This window comes from Zeus faber, assembly GCF_960531495.2.
Source record: "Zeus faber genome assembly, chromosome: 10".
NCBI classification, from domain to species: Eukaryota; Metazoa; Chordata; class Actinopteri; order Zeiformes; family Zeidae; genus Zeus; species Zeus faber.
In genome coordinates, this window is record NC_137199.1 from 12189213 (window position 1) to 12215553 (window position 26341).

The 26341-nt window shown below is 42.9% G+C and overlaps 2 protein-coding genes across 2 annotated transcripts in view; one reads left to right on the forward strand and one right to left on the reverse strand.

Moving 5' to 3' along the window:
• Positions 1-14123, reverse strand: part of abca1b (ATP-binding cassette, sub-family A (ABC1), member 1B) — a 44269-nt gene extending 30146 nt beyond the window's left edge. The window contains exons 1-6 of the mRNA XM_080007951.1: positions 14017-14123; positions 12364-12457; positions 9475-9616; positions 9132-9250; positions 2721-2842; positions 1414-1617 (exon numbers count right to left, since the gene is read on the reverse strand). Of these exons, the coding sequence (XP_079864077.1) occupies positions 1414-1617; positions 2721-2842; positions 9132-9250; positions 9475-9616; positions 12364-12457; positions 14017-14082 (747 nt within the window). The 5' untranslated portion in view covers positions 14083-14123. The remainder of the gene's footprint in view (positions 1-1413; positions 1618-2720; positions 2843-9131; positions 9251-9474; positions 9617-12363; positions 12458-14016) is intronic.
• Positions 14124-21184: 7061 nt separating this feature from the next.
• The window catches only part of slc44a1b (solute carrier family 44 member 1b), a gene marked incomplete at both ends in the record, with an annotated part of 35334 nt that continues 30177 nt past the window's right edge, over positions 21185-26341 (forward strand). Inside the window, 2 exons of the mRNA XM_080008617.1 lie at positions 21185-21238; positions 25167-25256. Coding sequence (XP_079864743.1) covers positions 21185-21238; positions 25167-25256 — 144 coding nt within the window. The remainder of the gene's footprint in view (positions 21239-25166; positions 25257-26341) is intronic.

The following is a 26341-nucleotide window of genomic DNA, read 5'->3' on the forward strand; positions in this document are numbered from 1 at the left end:
AACTTTCATTTTATTGCACGCCATGTCCACTGCCGTGAAGAAACCGCAGTGCTTTCTGTACAGCGGCGTAGTATCCAGTACACATCAGCAAAATGCAAATCTCATCGTATGGAATTATGTTGATGGCTTCATTTGGGCTTCTTAAGAACGATTAAAATGTTAATTATCTATTAAAAGTCATTATATTCAGCTTTAAAGAACATTCTGGATTTCAACAAGAACATCAAAAACAAAGTAAAAAAAAAAAGTATGACATCCTCCCCTCCCCCAAAAAAAACACAGGATTGTGACCTGTGATCAGAGAACACCCTACAGGGAGACGTGAACCATCACGCTGTATGCAGCTGTACTATGCTTCGTGTTTGGCAGGCAAAAGAGAAAGCTACAGAGAGAACATACTTTATATAACCAAACAAATTTGAACGCATAAAAAAAACGTGTGTGTTTAACACGAGAATAGTAAGTTGTTCGCTCTTCCTCAAAAACAACTTTGAACCAGGGGAGAGAAGTGATGTTTTCAGGTTTCACATGACTCCGGGACTGCATGGCTGACCCAGAAAGCACAGCGCTGAGGGCACTTTAACCTGAACTCTTTGTCACTGTTTCCCATCGGGGTCATATTAGATTGATACAATCTACACTTTATACGGGTAATAAGCATCTTCACTGCTCCTGGCTGATTTCCAACAACCTTGACATGACTATAAAGCTGTAAAAAAGTTACGCAAAGTGATCTCGATCGGGAGCAACAATTGTAATGAATGAAACTTGGATCGGCAAATAGTTCAAGTGGACTCCCATCACTCATATTTTTCCTGATAAACAACTCCATTTTTTTGGGGTTTTCACTTCATTGTCTGTCTTTTGAGTAGACAAAGTGTCTGGAAACCATTTCATGACCATAGCTGTGCAGGTTCAGGTTCAAGTATAATAAAGACAGAGTGACTGTGTTTTTTTTATTTTCACAGATATATTATCATTTCTACCGAGTCCACGGCCTCCCTAGTTAAAGCTTTGACGCAAGTTAGCTCACAAATATGTCCTCAGGCTACAAAAGTTGAGCAGTGAGTTGGAACTGGGATATGTTGCAGCAAGTCTTCCCCTACATTTTGTAGCCCCGCCTCCACGGGGCTCCTACCTTCTTCCTGGCACAGTCTACCCAAACGGAAGTCACTGGTTGTCTACTGTGCGGAACCGTAACAGTGAAGATGTGGTTCAATTGATTTTGGACCCAAACCTCAATGAAACCTACTGAAAAGTCACATAACATAAAAAAGCCGCATGCCAAAAAACAACCCATACCCATTAATGCAGACATTCACGGCCAGTACCAATGGCTCCCAGTGGCCCCCCCAAAATGTCACTCGGGGTGAGCTCGGTCCATAAAATCTGATGGCAAACCTTGGACTTTACCTGTAGGGGTTTGAGGAAGTCCAGGCTGATGAGGAATTGCTCCTCGATGTGGTCCAGCCACACGTCAGGAGCCTGACAAATGAGCTCCTGGAGAACCCAGGCCACCTGTGGGTCTGAGATGGTCACAAAATCCTCCAGGTTGTTGTCACCGCCCCTCTTGCTACACAGGCCCCTCAGGTGAACGCCGTAGCCTTTGAGCAGGACCTGCACAGTTTTTAACAGAGCAGAGGAGAGCACTGTTGAGTGGAGGAGAAAAGGACAGTGGTCACCCGCAGGAGGAATGGAGAGAGGGAAGACGGGTAGGGAGCACAGGTATACAACAAAGAGAAGAAGAGAGACAAACTGATGAAAGTGTAAAATGTGTTTCAGCGTGAAGCTGCACGTCGACTACCTTGAAGCCTGTGATCTGCATTTAGAACTTTATCTCCAACGTGAGATCTACTGGCAATATACCTGACCTGAATTGCTTATGTATCTCAAGTGACCTACGAAGTTGTATTGTATGTGAATTATTAAATCTCTATCAGTAACTATGGCAAGACAATTTGCTACTGAAAGTTTATGTGGGGGAATGTTCCTATACACGCAATGTGTACTTGACACTTCAAATCTCAGATTGCAGTGGTGTAATGTAATGACTTGTCATATAAAGCCCCTTTCACACATGCAGTCTTTCCCAGCAATGTTCCGGAACCCTTCCTGCATAGGGTCATGTGTGAATAGGAACAGGCCTCGATATTCGAGGGAAATCTGTTCTGGCAATTTCGCACCTCAAGACCTTTTTATGAATATTTATTTATTCATTTTGTATATTTACTCATTTATATATTTATTACGTTGTATATTGCATAGGTATATTTATTTTTATTTGGGTGCTTTATCCACATACATTGTTTTTTTGTGCACACAAGTGAATGAGCTCTGTCTGCACACCACTCTGTGTGTCGCTGCATCATGGCATGTGTAAAGTGAAAATCACTGGTTCAAGGTTATCCCGGTAATTTATCGGTAACTATGTGCAAAAGGGGCCTAATTCTACGAACAAACAAAAATCGTTATTTCCGTTTCTTCTGCTTCTCTACAATATATCAGTCTAAACTTACAGGTAAATGTTGTCAGACCACCTCATGTGTTACACGTAGCTCATAGTGGTGGCAATTTATTAAGTCATTCTTGTCTTTATATCACTCTCCACACAAGTGACAGAAAGGTGCTGAAAAAATTTTACAATCAGTGAGTATGAGGAAAACGGTTGAATTAATGAGGGTGTGTAAAGTGGCAGGGGGTAATTCGACTCTTGTCTCTACCCGTTCCAAGTTCACTTCGGCTTCCATAATCTCCTTCGCCATGTGTTCGGAGATGGACGTGTTTCCCACAAGAAATTTGGACATTGTCTCGTTGTCGTGGATGAAGTCCTTCAACTTGAAGCCTGTGGGAGAGCAAGGCAAAATTTTTAAGGCAAACTCTCGCCTTAATGGGAAGATTGCAGGCTAGCTGTACTTGGAACCCTCGAGCCCAGAGGAACCTAACGCCCTGTCCCAACATTCCTTTTCCCTTTGTGGTTGTATTGGCTTTCTAGGCAACTCAAACCAAACTGTGCTGTGCTGTGCTAATTGTTCTGAGGTGCAAGTGCTCACTTGTTTGGCTGCCCAAAGTTTCCACTCAGGCCTCGGGAAAATGTGCATCATTATTTGACTGTGCCATCCGCCCCCACACTTGCCTTTGTAGTCAATAATGCATCTTTTGGCATGCCGTGCTGGCAAAACAAAACTTGCTTTCCTTACAATGATGATGAATTGGATACCAATCGTCAAATTTGCTAAAGTGGTAGTACACCATTAGTAATGAGTCTCAGTTCAGAGTTCATTTGCTATCTCCACCCCCCCAACAATCAATAACTGGACATTGGACCACTTTTTTCCATTTGAGTTACTTTGACATTTCAGGAAACAGACCTAATTGGATTTTGTGTGATTGTGATTATGTGAATGTGATTACTCACAATTCAACAATATCCTTCGGGGACAAATATTTATACTATGATAATTCATCGGTCATTGTTATCCAATTTATCATTACCCATAGGTTTGTTAAGAGATATCATCCTGCTCCAGGCATTCTGGGATATACCAGGAGAAAGCGTAGAAGTGAGTTAAAAAAAAAAACCTCTGCCAAATGAGATTTATTGAACATTTGAAGAGGTATATTGTTATGAGGCCATGACAGACAGATATTTTACAAAACAATGTCTGTGATAACTTCTCCATTCTGGTCTACTTTCACAGAAACCAAAATGGGCCAGAGGTTTTTGCAGAAGCCCCGGGCAGCTGACTTACACTATCTCAAGATTGCGAATAAAATACGATTGCAAGAAAGTCTCTCTCTTGTGCAAATTCACAAATTTTCACGCGCTATCACCTGCTTTACAAGCACAACATTGAACAAATAGTAAAATCTCTTAAGATAGCATCAGCCAAGCCATGCTCGAACATCGGGGAAAAAGTCCAGGGGCCATGTTAACAGAGCTTTACAGAAGCAGCGTGAGCATGGCTCGAGCAGCAGCGAGCCATGTGACCAAACTCAGCCTGTTCTCTTATTCAGATCATTATCTTTGCACCAGCAATTAATTTTTCTCAGACAAGAGGCACACAGTATATCATCTACATTCTGTTATGCAGCAGCTATATAACTTTTGTGGCTCTAAAACCAAAAACTGCTGAGAGACAGACGAGACAGAAGGAGAAATATCTGAAACGTCTGTCCCAGAAGACAAAGCCACGGAAGTCTCTGGTGTGAAAAAACCAAGCCTGCCGATTGTAGTTTAGACCAAAAAATGTTATCTTGTAATCTTGTCTGACTGAGTTACTTTACACCTTCCAATTGTTAAGTGTTGCTTTGCTGTTGGATTGGCGTTAAGACCACAGGACATAGCACAACAACGCCTTATACACCGACTGACACTTTCCCTGACTCTCGCACTATCACATCTCAAGCGACACCACTTTTGTCTGTAATTAAAGGAATAAAGCAAAAAAAAGAAAGAAAAGCATTTAAAATGCTGAAACTGCCACCTTTGAAACAGTATTTATATTTACAATATTTTGCTGTTACCATACAAAACATTTTTAGAAAATATGAAGAAATTAAAAGAAAGATTTCTGTACATGTGTGTGTGTGTGTCTGAGTACAGTGGTAGTGGTTCATAAAAGGAGGTGCGAGATTCCTGAAACATTACCCCCCCTCCCACATCCTCCTCCTCTCTGGGTGAACACTCATTTGAGGAAAAGGTGAAGTGAGTGGGGGTTTAAGGGGGAAAGGGAGGTTCAAATAAGTTCTCCAAAGACCTACAGTCCTACAGGCATCAAGGGGCTTCTGGGCAATTGAGGTAAATTGGCGACAAATTTCACCCTCTGACCCACAGCGTGTTACTATGTTGGCGACAGGTCATTAAGAGACCTTGCCTGGCCTGGGATTTACGTACATTACAGACCCCCTGCATTCACAATCCAAAGAACACCCTAGCGAAGCACTAAACCAGCAGATTTGATCCACAAAACGAGGTGCCTTTTTTCTGGCAGAGTACCGGCGTCATGTCGGTTTCGGGCACTGCTCATACGTGTAAGCCTGACGGCTGGAAGTGCAGCATGTTACAGCAAATCAGCTCTGACAGACACCTCAGTCTATTGTTCCTGGGGGCATTAACAGGAACCTGGTAATTCCTGTCACTTGGGGACATAAAGCCCACCATAGCTTACACTGTAGTTCATGGTTCACACTGAGCAGCTAAAATGCAAATCTAGTTTTAGTAGAAAACAACAAAATACTGCTGTCTTTCAACAGAGCAGATGACTTTGGTAGTTTAATTCTATCGTTACTGTAATTTTCCAGATTCATCTGCATATGACTCACTAGTGTGTGAGTCACGTATCTCAGTAGCGTCGAGTAATACTCCCAGTATATGCTGTTAAACTTGGTTGTTAATTGACCTCTGCAACCAAGTTGCAAAGGCAAATTCCTGCACGGTGGGATCAAGAAGATTTTCATTTCAGTGTGATTAACATTCTACACTACTGAGGTTGAAAACAAACAGACTGAGAGAAAGTTGCGCGGTGACTCAGAACAAGTCCTGGTCACTCGACACAAGTGAAAGGACAATTTGTCCAGCTGCAGAGGCGCCATGTGGGGACACTAGTGGGAAACAGATGAAGCTGTGTTCTCAAACTCGGTGACACCCAGCGTGAACCCGAAACCCAGCAAACTCAGTGTGAGGAAAACGCCGGGAGAAGAAAACAATACCTGGCAGGACCCTTCAAAAAGACTCCGGTCTGAGTCCGCAAAAACCTCCAGACATTAAAGGACGTTTATTGGGGGGGGGGTCATTCTATTGCAGTTTGAGTACAACCCATTTTCCTCTCTCAACGTGAAATGGCTTTGCTTCTTTAAGCAGAACAGGTGTTTGAAGCAGAGTGACATTGTGAGGGAAAGAACTGGAAGGGCAAGAACGACTTGGTTCAAAGCCTCTCCCCATGTCAGTATATTCTAAATATATTGCAAATAATTATTAATAATATTTTTCAGTATTTCAGTAACACCATTTTGAAAATAAATAAATAAATATTACGAATATCACTACTTGAAAGCAAATAATTTCTGTTCGTGAACAATAAGTAATAAGTGCAACAACTTTAATTAACATTTAACTAAAATAAAATTTTGATCAAATCAAAACAAAATAAATATAGCAAGCAGGTCTAAATAAAAAGTTTGTGGTGTTGTCCGTCTTGGTTGGGATGTCTCGTCTACATATTTTACACAACGGATATTTACAGTCTGCTTTGGGTCGGAACTTAAATATCCAAACCAACGCCAAACTATGGCTGTATGTGTTCCAATGACACATCATCTTTCTGTTTCTCTTCTGGGCGCTGTGCTTTGTCTCCACTCTGTTTGTTTCTCTACTGTGTTTGCAAGCGCAACCTGTCCATGCGGGAGGGGGCGGGGCTTAGTTCTATATCGACAAACGTGATTGGTCAGAGGTGACGCTTTCAGATCAGCTTTAGACCGTCCAAACTGATTGGCTTCCCGTTGCAACTTTCAGAGCGCGGAAATGAACAGATCTGCAGACTTTTTTTTAACCAAACCATCCACCCAGCACAAATTCAAATTGTGCTTGGAGGTAATTATTTTCACCGGACATTAGGACCGGAGAAATTTTAATACGTCGGCTTTCCTGGTCAAAATCGGCAACGGAATAACGGAAACGCTGCTCTAATGCCTCTTTTCCACTGCACAACAAACCTGCTAACACCCGGCTTTTCTCTTTAGTGGGAAAGGTTACACCAGGCATTCAGTTCCACGACAAATGAACCCGCAATAGTCATGGGTTTTTATCTGCTCCCGCTCCAATCTACAGTGATCCTTTACATGACACCTGGGTGGACATGTGATTTTGGCCCCTTTACCGGCGCAATGTGACGCGCGTTGAAGATCTGGACGTTGGTGCGTGAATAGACAGGAATATCCGTGTGTCATTCGATCATTTCACACAAGATTTTGAATCCAAAATCAAAATCAGAAGTTAATGACATTTTTCCCGCATGCAGGACGATGAAACGTTTTGAGTGTGGGGAAAAATCCGTGGGCACAGCTTCGACCTCCGTGCTCACGGAGCAGAGGGAACCGCCACACTCCTCGCCGGGGTCCGAGCCACTCCAGCACCGCCCCAAGCAGGTGTGAGTGAGTATCTCCGTTCCACGCCGCCAAAGAACCGAGTGCCAATGAGCGTTTGCGGGCATGGACACTCCATGCTGCTTCTAATGTTTTTTTTTCCTGGATCACACTGGAACCATGACACGCCCTTTTCCAGGTCTTCCATACTTGTCTACTGGCAACGGGAACGGAGTCAATTGCCTATTTTTTTTTACCCACGGTTAAAAAACATGCGTATTCGCACTAATTTTTGTTTAAAAACAGTATTACATGCAATCGGGGTGCCAGGCCTGATATGTATCAGCCTTCAATCATCAGCTTGTGCTGTATGAGTAGGCAAAATGCTCACCCAGTGCAACACTGATACATATTTGGTGCACTGTGAACTCATAGGCCTCATTCCTCAACAATCGACAACAAGGGAAAGTTGTGTCATTGCCCCAGCTTCCACATGGTTTCTACATAATAAAATGACTCACTCCAATAAAACCACAGTTATCCAACACATTCACCAAAAATAAGTTCCAGTCATTCCAGGATCATTTAGGAAACACACAGTGGGACTGAGGTGGGACCGAGAAGAAAAAGAAACCGAGTAGTCATGTTAGGAATGGGAGGAACGTAATAAAGTATAAGTAGACGAGGGAGGACGAAAGAGTCGCTATACTCAATGCTAAACCCATTAGAGAAAAAGAAACAGGAAAATAAAGTTGACCTATACCCAATGGATGATTGAGAGTGATGCGGATGGATCAGTCAGAGACAGGGCGAGGCCTGTGATCTTAGTTCCGTTCAGGGGTGGGACGAAGTACATCACATCCTCTTTTTTGTGTTTATTTTGTGAGTATACCGGCACAATTAGCGTGACCTCTCCATTCCCCATCCCAGGGTTCAGCAGGGTTCAACTTCCCCTAAATCCATAAACCATACTAAATATATCCAAACCCTGACCACATACTACAGCTTTCAAAAGCACCAATCCTTGTGACTTAATCCAAAGATAAATTAACGCACCTTCCACACTCGATTCCTACCCGTGAAATCTGACTCCAAACCTCAAACAAGTGAAAACCTTTATCTACCATCACACTGAGATTAGAATAATTCCATGTCTAAATACATCGGAACACCAGATGCAACATGCCACTACTTGTCGGTGGGGTGGACTTTGTTGTGTTCTTCCCACTGAACTTTCCACCATCTTTCAGATCACACTAAGTCATCCCCAATGACAAATGTGGGTTGTCATAAATAACGGAATATAATCAATGACATTGAATCCAATAATAAAGTGACATTTCTGGGAGAGGTTGGCCTAGCTTTCCCAGAGAGGATAAAGACTGGGTGGGGGCAGGGCAAGTTGGAGCCGGTAAAAAAAAGCAGAGCCGCTCGCGGTAAGCTAAACAGTAAATTACACTCTGGAACAAAGAATTACAGGAATCTGAGGAGAGGTCTGCACTTCGGCAGCGGAGTGGGTGGTTAACACCTTCAATGAAAGTTTTTTCGCCGTTTACAAACAGAACCCCCGTCCCATTTAATCAGTTGTATACAGACTCGCAAGCTGCGGAGAACCACTGGGATTTGTCTCAAACGTTTCCGGAAAAATAAGGCAGAACACCTTAATAGAAGTCTTCCAGTTATGTCTAATACATTTTGATGCATCTGTACAATAGCGTAAGTAAATCTGATCATTGATGGGAAGAATAGCAATTTCTTCTTTCCTGCGCAGTATGATTGAACAACGTACAGAATTCATATTGTAAGAGCTACAATTACAGATAAATGATAAAACTTCAGCATGATGACACTTTTTTAATAAAAATATAATATATTAACATATGAATATTAATTTGTTTTGAATAAAATACAGCACTCCTTTCATAAGATGAAATTAGTTTATAGACACCCCATGAATTTAAGAAGTAGATATTGAGTCTTTAAAGGAGAAGGATTTGAGAACGGCCGCCTACACAGAGAACACAAAAACAGTATTTGTTTTAACTTCCTACCAGGTGTGCCAGCCTGCAGGGCCTGCAGCGCCTTGGCCAGCTCCTTAAATCCGTCCAGATTCTTGTCATTCTGACTGTAAAGCAGAATCTTCTTGGCATCAGAGAAAAGTCGAGATATTCTGCAGAAACATCAATGATGTCGACGTCAGAACATGCATCGGCCTGCGTATGGCAGTAAAAGGCTTAAGGTGGAAACACCGACCACGGTAAACACTGACCATTTTGGCATGTTATTCATTATTCACTATGAACCATCCCAATGGATATTCAATACTTGTGACAATTCTCCTGATACTAATAAATGCTAAACACGTAGAGGTTGGTATTTTAAGAAGGGGCTCACATGGAATCGTTGAAGTTGCCTACAACACCAGGAGATTCTCCTGGGGTGGGGTGGCGGAAGCAGGGGTTGTTGGCATTGCAGATGATGCCCTGAATCCACGGCAGCGTGCCTGCGGAGGGCATGGCCTTGTTGGGAAAGTGACCTGTGGGCAGAGAAACAGCTGATTTTGTTAAGACTCGGTTGTGAATAACAACAGACGGACAAATAAAGCTGTCTGTTAAATGACTTTAACGTACAATGCATAACAACATAAAGGTCTGTATCTGTTGATACGGATTATCTGCATAAACATCCTAATCCCCAGATTGGAAAGCCCTTTGTCAGCATGTAAATGTTGCTCAACTGAGGTACAGCGGTTTATGCAAACAAAACCAGTGACAGCCAAACCATATTATTATATCGGATGCATTCGACCCTTAAATGCGGAAACTCACACTTAATCCAACGCCGACACGTGAATATCACTTTATCATCCCATTAGATCTGCTTGGTGTGCCCGGGTTGGGTTGATAGGTTATTGTGTTCCTAAAAATATAATTGTGAATGCGGCTGCAGGCAGATAGCCTTTTGTGCATCCTCAGATTGTCTTATCAACTCCTGGGAGAGGCGATAGCATCAGGGCAGCTGTCCTGCCGCCATAACTACACAGCCTTTTAACTTATCAAGTAGAACATGAGGGAGTATGTGTGACTGTGTGTGTGTGTGTGTGTGTGTGTGGGGGGGGGGGGGGGGATTGCTTAACCATAGTGTAAGACCTTTGTCCTCACACGGTTTTCAGACTTCAGTTATACTATGAGTGGAAACGTGGGCTTTTTACACGTAGCTGAAATTAGTTGCTCATCTTCAAGATGTGCAACTAGATTGTAGATTTATGACTTGATAAGGCCACTGTTCTCGGGAGCGGGATACCATGGAAAGCAGTACCGACTGGATGTATGCACGAAAATGATCCCAATACAGAGTTTTCCTTTAAGAAAACTTGGTCGGTGTAGAGTGGCCCCGTAGTGTGCCATGTTTTTTTGATTTGGGTTGGTGAGGCTGCTCTCCAGCCATGACTTTGCTCACAAGTTGTGTGTGCAAGCGGGCCTTCCCTATCTGGCCTGGCAGAGACCGGTTTCAACATGTCCCCAGCTCACATGCTGAGTGAATCACAGCAGAAGTATTCCACTGCCTCTTCCGCTGACGTCTACATCCCAAGTCCCAACACTCGAGGCAGAACTGAAAAACACTTGAGTGGACCAATCGTCTACTTTCGCAAATAAGGAGGATGATAATATGTCTTCCCCCAACTGAAGGAGCAGTTAGTCTGTGACAACAACGGAGATTATTATCGATCATAGTGATCATGACCAGATGGAGGAAGAAATCTGTTGTGTCACATTGCTTTGCTTTACGGCTAGCATTTCCCTTTAATATTATTCTATTATTTAAGGGGTTATTGGATTCAGTCACAGGAATGCTTTTTTGTCCATGTACCGTAAATTATACTGAATAGGACTGAATAATGAAAACTTTTAGTAAACTAGCAAAGTGAAGGCATTAAATGATTTCCATTTATCAATAAACACAGTGGGATAAAAAAAAAATACCCTGAGATGAACAAATTGCTGATCTGTGAAACGTGAAGTGAGATCATATCATTTCGTGGTACTCGTGCAGATAATATCATTCATGGCTAGGACTCTGTGCCCTTCACCAGAATTCACATGGGATTCTTGATAAAGCGATTATAAATAACAATATAGTGCCTCATAAATGATAAAGAGTCAATAAACTACACTGATAAATCAACACGGGGTATTCACGGGTGTTAAAAACTGTGGAATTTATACAGCCTTAATCATTCAGAATGCCATTAAAATACCTAAAACGAATAACATCAGGTTAAATTTTGATGTCATTCAAAAATAAAGGCTCGAAGTTTGGAAATTTTAATCAAAATTTGAGAAATCAAATCCCAGAGACAAAACAAGTTTTCATCGCGAAATTGATTGTAATGCTAATTAAATGTACCGAAAAACTCTGCAAACTTGCAGTTTATAATATGGCCTATCTTCACGTAGGTGCAAGGGTTAAAATACAACAGTCTTCAGATAGAACAAAATTATCTTAAACAGTTGAACCTTCTACGGGAAATTGATTAGCAAGACAAAATCCATAACATCAGTTAGGACCCCCGACAAAAAAAACAAAAAACAGTGATGGATGTTTGGGGTTGGTCCCCCGGGAGCTGTATGCTGCCCGCTGGCTGCCCCGCAGAGGAAGGAGAACCCGAGGATGGGTTAAATGCAGAGAACAAGTTTCACCGGCAGCCATTTCAAGCATGTGTATGTATGTGTTGGTCACCCTCGCCGCATGGGTGCATGTGTTGTGGTGTGTGGGTGTGTGCGCGTCGCGTGACAAATAAAGAATCTTTCCCCTTCTTTTCTTCCATGCTGCAGTCGGCTTGTAAAACCTCTCGAACTCAATGCAAGGCAGGTCTCCGCCATAAAGAAGATAAGGTTTTTTTTTCTAAAAGCAAATTTATAAACATTGATTTGTATTTTTTTCCTGCACGTTAACTAAATTGGCGCTAAATTGAATTTGATCTTGAGTTGGCTATGTGATTTGATTAGTGTGCGATGATGTGGCTGATGTAGTCTGCATGGGGCCAGATTTTCTCCCCTTTGGGTAAGACGAGTCAGGGAATATTGGGGCCAAAGTCGTACGAATCATTTGAATTTCAATAGCATGTGCAGTAAGCTGCTGAGGTACTAAATAGCCTTTTTGCATGGCTGTTGTGATGGCATTTTAAGTATGTGTCAATGACTGAGTGCTAGGTGTGTACCAATCGAAGCCCCCCTGGGGACTGTGGGGAAAGACAACAGGAATCTGCCTGTGTGTACTTACACTCATGCTGCTCATACGGTGGATAGTTGAGCCTCACAGCAATCAAAATGAAGAAGATCAACAGCGGCCATAATATTTCTATCAGTAGTTGGAGCTGCAAGACAAACACAAGAGTTAAGTACATTTATTTCCAGAATGTTTAGGCATATGTATTTATAATTATCTCATCATATGTACACCATGCATCTCTACACCCGTATATTAATTACACCATTTTCCCTTACCGAAAATTGGTCCAGGTACAACTACCTACTACTACTATTGTGGTTTACTATTTTAAAAAATACACATTTGTGAAATCACAGAGATTTCATGCCCCCCCACCCCCTCCCAGAATTGCTCTAATCATACAGCTTTTAAAAGCTGCCACCGAGCAAGGTTATTTAGCACCCTCATATAATATGTCTGTAAGCCAAGCACAAGCCGGATGTGGCTCCCATCCTTTTATTATTAGGAACTCATTCATAATATATGACTGCGGGAGGAATCAATGCACACGAATAACAGGAAAATGTCTGGCTTAAGTGAACAGATACCCCTCCCCATCAATAAAGGCTTCAAACTCTAAAACACCAATAACCTCTCCCAAAAAAGTAAGCGGCAGATAGATTGTAGTTTTTTTTATTTATCACAGAATGGATGTTTACAACATAATATTTAGTGTGAGTATCTACTGTATATCTAATGTAACAAACACCCCTTCTAACTTTCTGAATGAGTGTCCATCTCCCCCAGTAGAGGATTCATTTGCAGAGGGTGTTGTTTTTCCCCACCATAAACAGTAAGGATTCTGTGGCGCTGACCTTTGACCTGCCCATGATTAGCATGCTGTAGTGTCTGATCTGTGACCTTAAGTTCACTCTACCGTTGCACACACAGACAAGTCAATCTGATGAAAGTCCCCACAAAAATAAAAGATACCATATACTGCTTAGAGTTTCAGACAACAAAATTGTGCTTCAATTAGAGAGCTGCTCATGTAAATAAATAAATAAATAAAAAATAAAAACACACAAAATAATGTTGTTTTTTTTGGGGTAAGCTAAATTATTCTGATAGGGGAACTATTAACATCTAAAGCTCCTCTGCCATCCACATGGTCACGCAGTAAATTGTGTGACTAAAGGTTTTTCTGACTTTAAAAAAAGCCCTCTATGCCTGGCTCTGATTTATGATCTTGTACTCCAGATGGAAACTGGCTGGCATTTTTTAAATAAGTCAGCGATGTTTTGTATTCCAATCCACATCCTACAGTAAACGAATGGATGCTGGATCTTTTCAGGGCAACAGTTAGCTTCTGAGACCCTGAACGAATTAACATTTACTATGAAGCAGCGACATGCCACAACTGGTAATGACCGCTTAATAAGTTTCATAAACATAGATGGGTTATTTTGGTCATCATTGTTATTTATTGTGGATATCGGGAAGATAACACACGTTATATGCAATACATTGATTATAGGGCACCCAAAATTGTTTGTTATAGCAAAATAATAGATTAACTTCTAAAACAATTAAATATATTGCTTATTACGAACTATGTGCACTCCTAATGGTTCAACAAAATAACTTAAGCGTGATTATAAAATTTGACTATTACAGTGAAATCTGAACAACTCAACAAATTGGAAAAAGTAACAGCCCACTCACCGTTTGACGTTTTCTGTAGGTGAAATTCTTCCAGAGTAGCAGGCCCAGCTGAGAGGTGACAGACATCTCTGCCGGGGGAACGAACGACGAGCCCTCGGCCACAGCTCTCAACTGGTGCGGGCAGAATGGAGAGGGAATGCGGGGATAAAGAGAGAGAACAGAGGGAAGAGGCGTGCCCTGATGTTCAGCCAGCCAGCACACCGCTCAAAGGTACCAGGGTGGAAGGTCACCTGTCTATCAGGAGCTGACAAGAGCCTCCCCACCGCTCCTCTAATGGAGTCGATCCGAGCCGGGACCGGGAGTGGATCTATACGTAGATGTGTGTGTTGGGGGTGGAGTGGGGTATGGGGGGGGTGGCTGTTGGGACAAAGGCCCTTGAGTGACACTTTGATCTGCAGTGTTTCCAATTCAAGGTTAATGCTGAGCACCCACCGGCACTTACCATTCACACTGCTGGAAAGGTGTCGCATAGGGGGAAGTGTGTGTGTGTGTGTGTGTGTGTGTGTGTGTGGGGCGGCATTGAGGCGGGGGGGGATTTGTTTCCATAAATACAATCCATCCCCCCCAGCTCACAAACTTTACTTTTTAGGATTGGAATCCATGATTGGATCAGGCCTTTAATCAATACATGGAGATATATACATCCAGCACAAAATCAGAGGCAAAGGCACCCAGCAGGAGCCCCGTAGACAGTGGAAAGACGCAGTCTAGACGCAGCCCAGACACATCTCCAACGCTTTATCCACACAAGGATCGATCCCCATGGCGACGACAGCCTCGCTATCACAGACAACACCCCCCCCCCCCCCTTCTCTCTAGGAACCCCCTGTTTTTTCTCCCGCTCAGATGTTGACCTTCGCCTGCATGTGCGGGGTGAAGGCCACGTGAAGATACAAACATGTGCAGACAGAATGAGGGCACCAGTGAACACCAGGCGTAAACAAAAACTGGATTGTAATACATTCATTATTACCAAAAAATGATGAAAGAAGGTAGAAAACATATCTACTTGTACCCAGTCTGTGGACTCGCTTTAGGGGCCACATGTTCCCAACACCCAAAACATCGGAGAATATCATGTTTTGGCTGCGAGACATACACGTTTCAGCACTTTTGACTGTTTGAGTGAAAATAATTAACTTTTACTTTATTGTGTTAGTTATTGTTATTTTTATTAACAGATGGTTGTTTTTCCTTTCGTAAAATGACTTATATTCTGAGTTGGAATTAACTTCATATCAGAAATGTAAATAAACTTGGGGCCCAGGGACGCCCGCCCGCCCGGCCATGGAGGACCCATCCCACCGAGGGCCCCCAAGCACCGGGAGACAATAAGCCAAGTGCAACTCACCTTCCGCCCGTGCCGCGAAGGAAAAGAAGCGCAGTCTCCTCCTCTCCTCTCCCGTCTCTCGCCTCTTTGCGGAACCCGGTTATTTTATTTTTTTTATGACGGTGTTGTGACGGTACTATGACGGCGAGGTGGGAAGCGTCTGCCGCTCTAACTCTCTCATTTTATACCGGACTGTACCTCTGTCCGCCCGGACCGGTGTCCTGGGGTTACTGTCGGTCACCGAGGCAGCGCAAGGGGCGGGCGGGTGGGGGGTCCCAAACTGCTGGGGTCCGCGGGAGCCCCCTGGAGGCCCGCGAAGGAATTTCAGGGAGGGTCCCTGCAACGTGATAACGGTTTGGAATTTCGTTGTGTTGAACTGAATTTTTTTTCTTCTACATATACATTTTTATAAAATAAGTTCATTTTTTTGTTGTGAGATTCACACTTCGTGTCAAAGTTTAAGATATATGTTATATTTGTGCAGCCACTCCACACTAGCTGTATCTCTGAAGTTTTTTGTTGTTGGGGCCTAGGGACATGAATAGTGAAGATAATTATATATATAAAATAGTAATAATAGTGATGCATGACAGTAGTTTTGCCATTTTACCCGGATAAAATTCCACGACAAGGAAATGGTGATTGAATACATCGGCAGATTTAGATTAGAGATCTTTGTCACATACAAGCATATTATGTAGTGAAATGACTTTGCAATGCACCCAGGGATTATGCACAATAAGTACTAACCAGCAAAGCAATGGAACTAATAGGCCCCACCATCATTGCTCGATAGATACACAACTCAGGACCCTGAAATGAAACAGTGCTCACAATATAATGTTGTGGCAGTTTCGGCCTACCATACACCACCCAAGTGCGTTTTCAGGGCCCTCTGGCACAGAGATACAGAAGACGGTGGGTTGTGAAGACCAGTTTATTGAAGCGAGTAGGCCAGTTAGATTAAGCCCAGGAGCAGGTCGAACATCCTCTCCTGAGTGGGTGTGGGGATGGCGATTTTACCTGCTGCTCGTTACCACCAACCAACGAGCAACAGGTATGCAGCCACTCTGATCCCACCTAGATCCAGGTCAGGTGTGGCTGCTCAACCAGACCATCCCCACACCACAAATGTATTTTACAATAATATCAGTCATCCATTAACGTGTAGTCCAAATTAAGCAGAAATACAACAAAGTCCAAATGGCCAAATTAATCAAATTTGATTCAAAAGGTAACATTTCTAATTATATCACAAATCATGTTGCACATACAGCATGTGCTCTGTATGCGGTGCATTGAAACGTCCATTCTGGTGTATTTTGTGTTCAACAATGTGGGCCAGTGGGGAATAAACATAAATAAATCTTTGTGTTAGGATAACATTTTCACAATCACGTCACTTAAAGTGTTTTTCATTGTAGCTTAGCTTTTAAAGTGATCACACACGCCACCACGACGAGACATCAGTGTGGCGTGTGAGAGAACTGCATTTTATTCTCATCATATATTGTTCAGAGAATCTCAACCCCAAACATTGCCGGGGCACCCATGGCAGCTCCCAGTGGCCAAAAGTAGCAGACTGTGGTTATACGGGTCACCTGCTAGGGTCCACCAGACCAGTAGCAGGCTGTGGTTGTGCTGGTCAGCTCCCAGTGGTCAACAGTAGCACACTATGCTTCTATTGTGAAACTCAAAAGTGACTGACAGCCCAAACTTGTTGTGCTGGGTGTGACCGAGTAGAGGGCTGGTTGCACTGCCAAGCTCCCATGGCTAAACACTGTGGTGTGAACTGTAACTCTGTGTTTTCCGATGAATCAACCTCTCATCTAACATGATCTTGTGCTAAGCACATATTACAAAATTCTTGACTTTATTGTTAAAAAAACGACTCCACATTTCTCAACAACACTGACCATAAAAGCAGCTGTTCGGACCAGAGATGATGTCATTTGTCACAGTCATCCTCACAGATGAAATATTAATGTGACGCTCCAATTCAGGGCCATTTGCCATTATCTGGGTAATCTGGTTTGAATACTTTTTTTCAACTGAACTTCACAAGAACAGCAGTTATCATTAGTTGAACATTATCCTGTTACTTTGTTTTATAATCGTCCTAATTGTGCAATAGTGTAACGGCACCACGACACCCTCCCTTTACTGTACATGATGGAGGTTTGGCCGCTTGTTACCTTGCCTCAGCCCAGCTCGCTGCATAAGTAGGTGAAGGGTGAATTATGTCGACTGACCACAAGACTCCATCTGGATGTGCCTACTCAACACAAAACAATCTGAAAAAGTGATGAAAGAGCGGCGGTGGGGGGCGCGGGGGTCGCTTGATTTAGACAAGCTTAACCATCGCAGCTATTCGATGCCACGCAAAAACTTGAACAGGTTGACGAAGACAAAACAATTCAGAGCACTCACCTCGCTCCGTTGGATAAGACCGCAACAACTCTCGTTCACCTCATCGTGTTTTAAAACAAGCAGGATTATTTGCTCTCATTTCAGCAAATGCTATTTTAAGACTCAATCGTTGCAACTGCCTCGGCTGGTGATGCGTCTCTTACGTGTGATTGTGTTTGTGATAAAACAGGAGACAGTGGGAGAGTGTCTGGGTGTGAGTATAGTGTGCCAGGGGTGTAACCAGATCCTTTGTCTGGTGTAATCACATCTCGGAATGACTGTAGGCACCGTTAGCATTGGACTAGAAGTACTTTTAATATAAATTCAACACACAAACATCATGCATTACCGCTGCTTATTTTAATTCAATATTCGCTGAAGCTGCACAGTAGTGGATCCTAGTGTGGTTAGTCACCCAATATCACTTACATACAGGACCTCGTATTTATATAAGTGCAGGGGCAAATAAAGTAGCGCCTACATATTGACATAGATCTCATTCAAAATGCACTTGCCGCACCATCAGCCAATTTACAACCAGTTTCCAGGAAAGTAGATTGTGACGTTCAACATTTAAAGTGCTATACTGGAGAAAATTATTCCAGGAATTTATCTCAATACACATTGAACACTCTCTCTAATCCTGCCAGAAAGGAAAATGTGGAAAATTTTGAAATAATATGCTTGTAAAACACAGCGTCTTTTCCCCCTCATGCTCAAAATCTGTAAATTGTAGAAACTAAAAGTGTAATAAGATCATGATGCAAGCATAAACCGATCAGCCACAACATTAACACCACCACTAATAACCACTAATATTGTGTAGCTCCCCCTCGTGGCGCCGAACCAGCTCTGATGGGTGGAGGCATGGACTTGACAAAACCTCTGAAGGTGTCCTGTGGTATCTGGTGCCAAGACGTTAGCAGCAGATCCTTTAAGTCTTGGAAGTTGGGAGGTGGGGCCCCCATGGATCTGGCTTGTTGTTCCAGCACATCCCATAGATGCTCCATCGGATCAGACCCTAACCCCGGCCATCCACATGACGTAGAAGAAAACGTGATTCATCAGACCAGGCCTCCTTCTTCCATTGCTCCATGGTCCAGTTCTGATGCTCACGTGTCCATTGTAGGAGCTTTCAGTGGTGGACAGGGGTCAGCATAGACACTGTGACCAGTCTGTGGCTACACAGCTCCATTCGCAGCAAGATGTAATGATCTGTGTTCTGGCACCTTTCTATCATAGCAGCTTTAACTTTTTCACCAAGTTGTGCTACAAAAGCTCTTCTGTGGGTTCGGACCAGATGGGTTAGACTTCGCTCCTGACGTGCATCAATGAGCCCTTGGGCGCCCATGACCCTGTCGCCGGTTCACCAGTTGTCCTTCCTTGGAGCACTTTTGGTAGGTACTAACCACTGCATACCGGTAACACCCCACAAGACCTGCTGTTTTGGAAATGCTCTGACCCAGTCGTCTAGCCATCACAATTTGGTCCTTGTCAAAATCACTCAGATCCTTATGCTTGCCCATTTTTCCTGCTTCCAACACATCAACTTCAAGAACTGACTGTTCACTTGCTGCTTCATTTATCCCACCCCTTGACAGATGCCAATGGACCGAGATGATCAATGTTATTCACTTCACCTGTTGTTTTAATGTTTTAATGGTGTGGCTGATCAGTGTAAGTATATGTATAAGGAGGGAGTTAGCTTCTCAACAACAGTTTGAAGCACAAAATTGTCCGGCAGGATGTTGAAGACATCAGACTTTTTTTTGATTATGACCTTATATTACCAATTTAACCAATTCTATCCAAAATAGCCAAAAATCGATCTATCATGAAAACTTCTTAAAGTTCGAGCATGGCTGTAGATTCATTACAAACCTGTTTTAACGAGGATTTCCACACTAATTCTCCACGATCATGCCAATGATAATGGCACGGTGGCGCAGTGCATTGCACTGTTGCCTCACAGCAAGAAGGTCCTGGGTCCCCAGGCGTGTCCACAAATGCTGCCCACTGCTCCTGGCTGTGCCCCCAGAGGAAGGACAAGCCAAAGATGGGTTAAATGCAGAGGCCTCGTTTCACTGGCCACCATCCAAAGCGTGTGTGTATGTGCATGTGTTGTAGTGTGGTGTGCTGTGTGACAATTAAAGATTCTTCATTCTATTTTATTATCTATATTGGATGTTAGAAAATTGTCTGGGCATTTGTGGCACACATTTGTGGCCCTCAAGAATATTTGATAAACCATGGGCACAGGTCAAGTCACATTTATAACATGCCTTGTTTATCTTTACGCCAAAGTTAAGTTAAGATAACAAGGTTATTAATAAAGTGTTATCTTACACTTCGAATCTAATTTGAATTAGTATCTCTGTCTCGACTGCACTGTTTATTTATTGTTTTATGTCTTATCTTATCTTATCTTATCTTATCTCATCTTTAAAACAGATCTATTTCACCACCTTATTCAACTGATTAAGGGAAAAATATGAGGATTTGTGAAGCATTACATAATACAAAAATATTAGTATAGAGTATTTTATCCTGATACGTTTTTGGTGGTAGTTTGGTCATTTGTTGTGATACATTTCATTTGGGATATTTTGAATCACAATGAATTTGGATGTATATTTTGCCCATCCCTGGTTTCAAGGATAGACGTTCCCAAGCAGGTATGACATTCGTAACCATTTTCAGGATTCCAGTTTTGTCATCAAAATTGTAACGCGAGTGACATCTTATGGCCATGAGTAAAATTGCGTCGTGCACCGTTGCCCATTTGAACGATGAAAGCAGCAATTTAAAAAAACAAACGTAATCGTTTTAAGAGCAATATTCAAAGCACCCGATTTATGTTTTGTATTACTTTCAAAATAAATTCAAGTGTCACAGTGCTACAGGCCTACTTTTTTATTTTAGGCATATGCTGAACACAACCTGTTGCACACAAACCCACATTCATTTTTTCGGTCCCAGACCAAAATATCAATATATCATATATTTAAATATTAATGACAATTAGATATACGAGTAGATTAGACACATGGAAGCTGTACCCTTGATGGAGTGAACTACTATCTCAATGATGTTTTTTCCCAGTAGAACATTTAATTTCCCACATTCTCAAGTGTGTTTTTACTAAACTGATCAACACACACACACACACGCACGCGCGCGCGCGCACACACACACACACACACACACACACACACACACACACACACACACACACACACACACACACACACACACACACACACACACACACACACACACACACACACACACACAGATACAGATACACTCATGCACACACTCTCCCCCTGGTACAGCAAACAATGGGACAAAGCCACTCTGTCATCAGGACAGCCTGGCATCCCTGCAGCATTGCTCTGCTCCGCACAGTATGTTGGCACGACCAGGAGAATGGACCCCAAGAGGCTGTCAACAGGATCCCAGCAAGTCCGGCTCAGGATCAAGGTACAAAACCCAGGGAGTTTGACCTTGTTAAGACTTTACTTTTGCACCCCTTCACCTGTTTAGTTATTTTACCTCTAAGGTAAAGGTCAGTGGTAGATGACCTGTTCAAGACAAGTATAGTTGTTCGGGGCTCAATATGGTTTCTGAACAGCAATAAACACTCTCTACTACATTTTACAAACATTTTGCTATTAAGAGAAATCTTAAGTTAATTAAATAAGTGCTGTAGAAAAGGTCGATTTACCCAATTGTGTGATAACATTTTGCTTTGACATACAGTAGTATATTGTGTAGTAAGTAACACCACATACTGTGGTATTACACATATTGTGGTATTACATATACATATACCATGTTAAATCAAAATTAAATCATGAACTCATGAGAAAATATATAATTTCACACTGTTAAATTTAACTGTTGTGGTATTAATACAGAGTGTGGACATAGAATTCGTTTTTTCTCATAAGAAAAGTGAATTATGTAACAACAGGCCGATATGTGATATGTTTTTAGTCTTATTACTTATGGTTTGTTGTTTTTGATATGTTGAACGGATCAGGTTTTTTCATCTTATTTAATCATAGTTGTCAGCAGATAAGGAATAGGAATAGGGCCACATGACACAACAGCTGGCATGCGAAAATGTATTTAAATTCTGAGATTATTCGTTAGATGATTTCTCATAATTCTGAGGAAAATGTCAGCATTCTGAGAATAAAGTCGAAATTGGGATTGAAATCTCAGCATTCTGACTAATCTCAGAATTCAGACTTTTATGTGAGAAAAAAAAAAAAAAAGTAGAGCTCAATAAATGTATTCATGGGGCCCTAATTCTCTTCCGTTGACAGAAATGTTGGCGCAATTTCCTCTGAGATGGTTAATGATAGCGAAATGAAATTTGGAACATAGATATTCTGCTGTTATATATTTAGTTTTTAGTTTATTTTTATTGTTCGCTTCAAGCTCTCCCACTGAAGTGGGCGAAAGTCGTATGAGGTTGAAGTAATCCTTCTTATACTTCAATATTAACTCGGCGCACAAACGAACGGAGGCTCCGTGAACGTTGCGCCGCATCCTCCCCGTTTGCCGTGCCCTGCTCCCTACCCTGCTCCCCACTGCGCATGCTCAATGAGATGAACGGACGACGCAACATTCATTTTCCGGTGTCATGCCAAAAAGTGATCATCCGACAAAAAACTGATTGCGGCGTCTACCTTGTCACCGAAACGTTGTTTACGCCTCAAAATGACTTGGTTTCATTCTTGAGGGTTTGCATTTGAAAGATCATAGCCCACCCACTCCCTCTTACCTGTTGAAATGCCTTTAAAGGGGCAAAACCAGTAACATGTCATTTTCCCCTTACCAAAAGGTATTTGCAACTCCTACCCTGTGACCGAAAGGTTGTTTCAGCCTCACAATGACTTGTTTTCACTCCTGATGGTCCTATTTGACAGATTAGAGCCCGCCCAGTCCCTTTTACCAGTCGAAATACATTTAAAGGGCCAACGCAACTCCTTAAATACCGCTTTGCACTTGTCAAACCATAAAATGCAGTTTTGCACTTGTCAAAATGTGATTGCAGCTCCTCCCCTGTGGCCGAAAGGTTGTTTATGACTCAAAATAACCTGGTTTCTTTAATGAGGGTTATATTTGACGGATCATAGCCCCCCACCCCCGTTGGACGGCAATCGGTTTTTGGCGGATGATCGGTTTTTAGCACGGCTGCGCTTGCACAATCCACCAGATTGTGATGTGTGTTTACCAATAGTTTGTCATTTTTAATTCGTGAAGCTGAAGCCGTTCAATGTTTACTTTCCTCGAATTCTGAACCTCGTTCATATTTGCCATCTTGTTGTTCACCAAAAAAAAATAAGAAAAGAAAATAGATAATAACGATATATATATTAAACTGTTAAATTATAATTATCATGTCGTTGGAAGTGTCACTGGAAGTGTTGTGTCTAGTGGTATAGGAGTTCAGCTGGTAGATATTCCGCGTATTATCCGCGGCGCTAAAATGAACGGAGGCACCGCGAATGTCCCACCGCATCCTCCCGTTATCTCTGCCCTGCTCCCGACTGCGCACGCTCAATGAGATGAATGGGCGCTCCTTACGTTCCTTTTCCGGCTGCACCTGCACAATCCACCAGGAAGTGGTGCGGCGAAATAATCTCCAACTATTAATCCGCCACATACCCGGAGGCAGGGGGGACCGACGAGCATGCTCCGTGGACGCCGGGGTTCGCCGCTCTAACGACGCCGGGACTGCCATTCCGTTCGGGCGCTGCGCAATTCATGCAGGGGCTAACGCACGGAGCTCAGCGTCAACTCCGCGCAAGTTTGGGTTTTTGTTCCGTGGTGCTGTGGCGTGTAGCGCCCCGCAGATCCAGCCCTGCCCGCCATGGGATGCTGCGGCAGCGCTGAGGTAAGCCAGGGGGCTCCGTGCCCTCCACCGCACCTTCACACCGACCGCGCCGGCGGTGGGGGGGCGGGGGGGGGCGATAAATGCGTGACACCGCGTGTAACCCAATAAACAATGCACATACCCACGGAGCCGTGCGGAGATTAATATGTGCGCACCGGTAATCCAATTAGGAGGCGATGGTGGTTCAACTGGGTGATATGGGCCTTTCAAATCAGGACACGGACTGGAATGTGCGTGGAATATGGCTGGTGGCTGCTTGTTTCTTTGTTGTAAGCACCGGGGAGAAGGCTGGTGTGCGGCGCCCGGGGCTTTAACCAGATCGGCCCGGCCAGAAATAGCCCGGATCCCGAGCTCCGACATAGTAAACAAACACCCCGCTGCCCCGCACCGACGCTCCTTATTTGCAGCGTTCGAGGGCGGCGAACACCATCACATGCGACCGCTCCAGACCCGCAGCTTTGGCTCTGCGTCGGTAATAACAATGTCTGTGCTCGTGCTGGAATGGGGAGCCGAGGCGGACTTTCTCTTCCCTTTCTCGTAGGGGTCTGGCTTCCTGACGTTTTCAAGGGGGATCATTTGGTCTGCAGGGGGGTGTCAAAGATAAGGCCCGCGGGGCGAATTCTGCCCGCAGAGTGGTCCAATCTGGCCCGCGGGGTGATTGAAAAACAAACAAACAAATAAATAAATAAATAAAACAGAACCCCCCCCAACAAATTTAATATTTTCATTAAAATATTCACATTCAGTTGTGTGCAATTAGTAGAGATACAGTTGAGTCAATTTCAGTTTAGTTGAGGTCTGAAAGATATTACTGTACAGAGAATCTAGTCTAAGGGTATCAAATATATGGTCCACAGAGAGGTCCAATCCGGAAAAGGAACCGATTGTACAAACAAATTGAATATTTTCATTATTCACATCACCATCGGTTATTCTCTGTATTTATGCGATTAGTAGACATAAGGCTGAATCAATTGCTGTTTAGTTGAGGGAAGATATTAGAGTCAATCTGGTTCAGGGGTGTCCAAGATACAGCATGTGGGCTTGATTTCCCCGATAGAGAGGGGTCCAGTCCGGCCAACGGGATGATTTGGGGAGAAAAAAATAAGTTCTATATATTTTTTTAGTTATTTATTTATTATTTTTCATTAAAATACTCAAATGTATTATCTACTGTATATATGTGCTATTAGTATAGACACAGCCAATTGTTAATACCCTGAAGTGAATCACTTTGTAGTTAGAGCAGAAACGTGAGAGCAGGTTTAAAAACCGTGATTTCATATGCTTATAAGCCCGAAGGGCTATCTGATTGGGCTGGTAATGCACAGCATGGTTTAACCAAAGGTATTTTGACCAATCTGCCTGCGACCGAAAATGAGTTTGACACCGCTGGTCTAGCTGTATGGTTGGATGTTGCTGTCACATCCACAAACCTACTGGAGGCAGCGGTAACAAAGAATGCCACGGTGTGTTTTTCCCTCCCCTCTCCCCCATTAGAGGACAAAGCGAGAATGGAGACCACTGGAGGACCGGAGTTGCACGGATATGCCGTGGTTTCTTCTGTTCACTGTCTTCTGCGTTGGCATGGTGAGTCCCAGCCAATGTGTTTGAAATGCAACGACCAGAAGCTTGTTGTTGTCCAATGCCTCGACATTTGATTGGTCAATTGATTGATTTGAGGCTGCTGTATTTCCGAGTTCAGTGATTCTCAATCTTTTTCATGTCAACGACTATCTTCAAGTCAACGACCTGATTTTCACAAGGCCACGACTGCATTTGATAGATTGGACCCCAATCCGAGAAGATCTTTATTGTTAGATATGTTTTAGTCCAAACTTCCATATATTCTCTAATGTGGCTGTTGTCTTCAAAATTAAATAACGGTGAAGTTTAACTTATCATAATTTTCCTGAGGACCCTCTTGGAACCTCCTGAAGTATTCTTGAGGGTCCCCGGACCCCATTTGGAGAACCACTGACTTAGTTGGTAAATGCATCTATAAAAAAAACAACCCTTTTCTTCCTTCCCCTTGGGATGATTATTAAATCCACTTGTAATGTATAATTCCCAATATTAGATTTGATTAGATTAAACTAATTGTGATTGCATAGAGTACAAGTACTGAGGCAACAAAATGCATTTCTCTGAATTTTTACCCATCCTAGTAACTGACATGTCTAGGAGCAGTGGGCTGCGTTATAGCGGTGCCCAGGGAGCAGTTAGGGTTAAGTGTCTTGCTCAAAGATACATCACAACGCTACCAGGAGGAACTGGGGATCGAACCAGCAATCTTCCAATAATTAGACGACCTGCTCTACCTCCTGAGCCACTGTTATTTTAGAATGGCCTACAGTTGATTCCCGTCTTTTTGTTGAATTGGAGGTATGCTCTCTGCCCTGGGAGAGAACCTCTGATGTGGATTGTGTTTTGTTTGGGACATTATCAAGTGCACTTGTTAATATCGCCTCCTTTCAAGTTAACAATCTCTCAACAATACTGTGATTCACTTTAATTGAGGCGTGACAAACCCTTATAAGGGTGGTGCAGGGGAACGTAATAAATGTCCTGCTCATTGTAATAATAATAGTTTTCCATATGGGGAAAAAAAGACCCCTTTAACTATCAGTTAGAGTCACGGTGCATGATAGAGGAAGTGAAGTATTAAAGAGAAG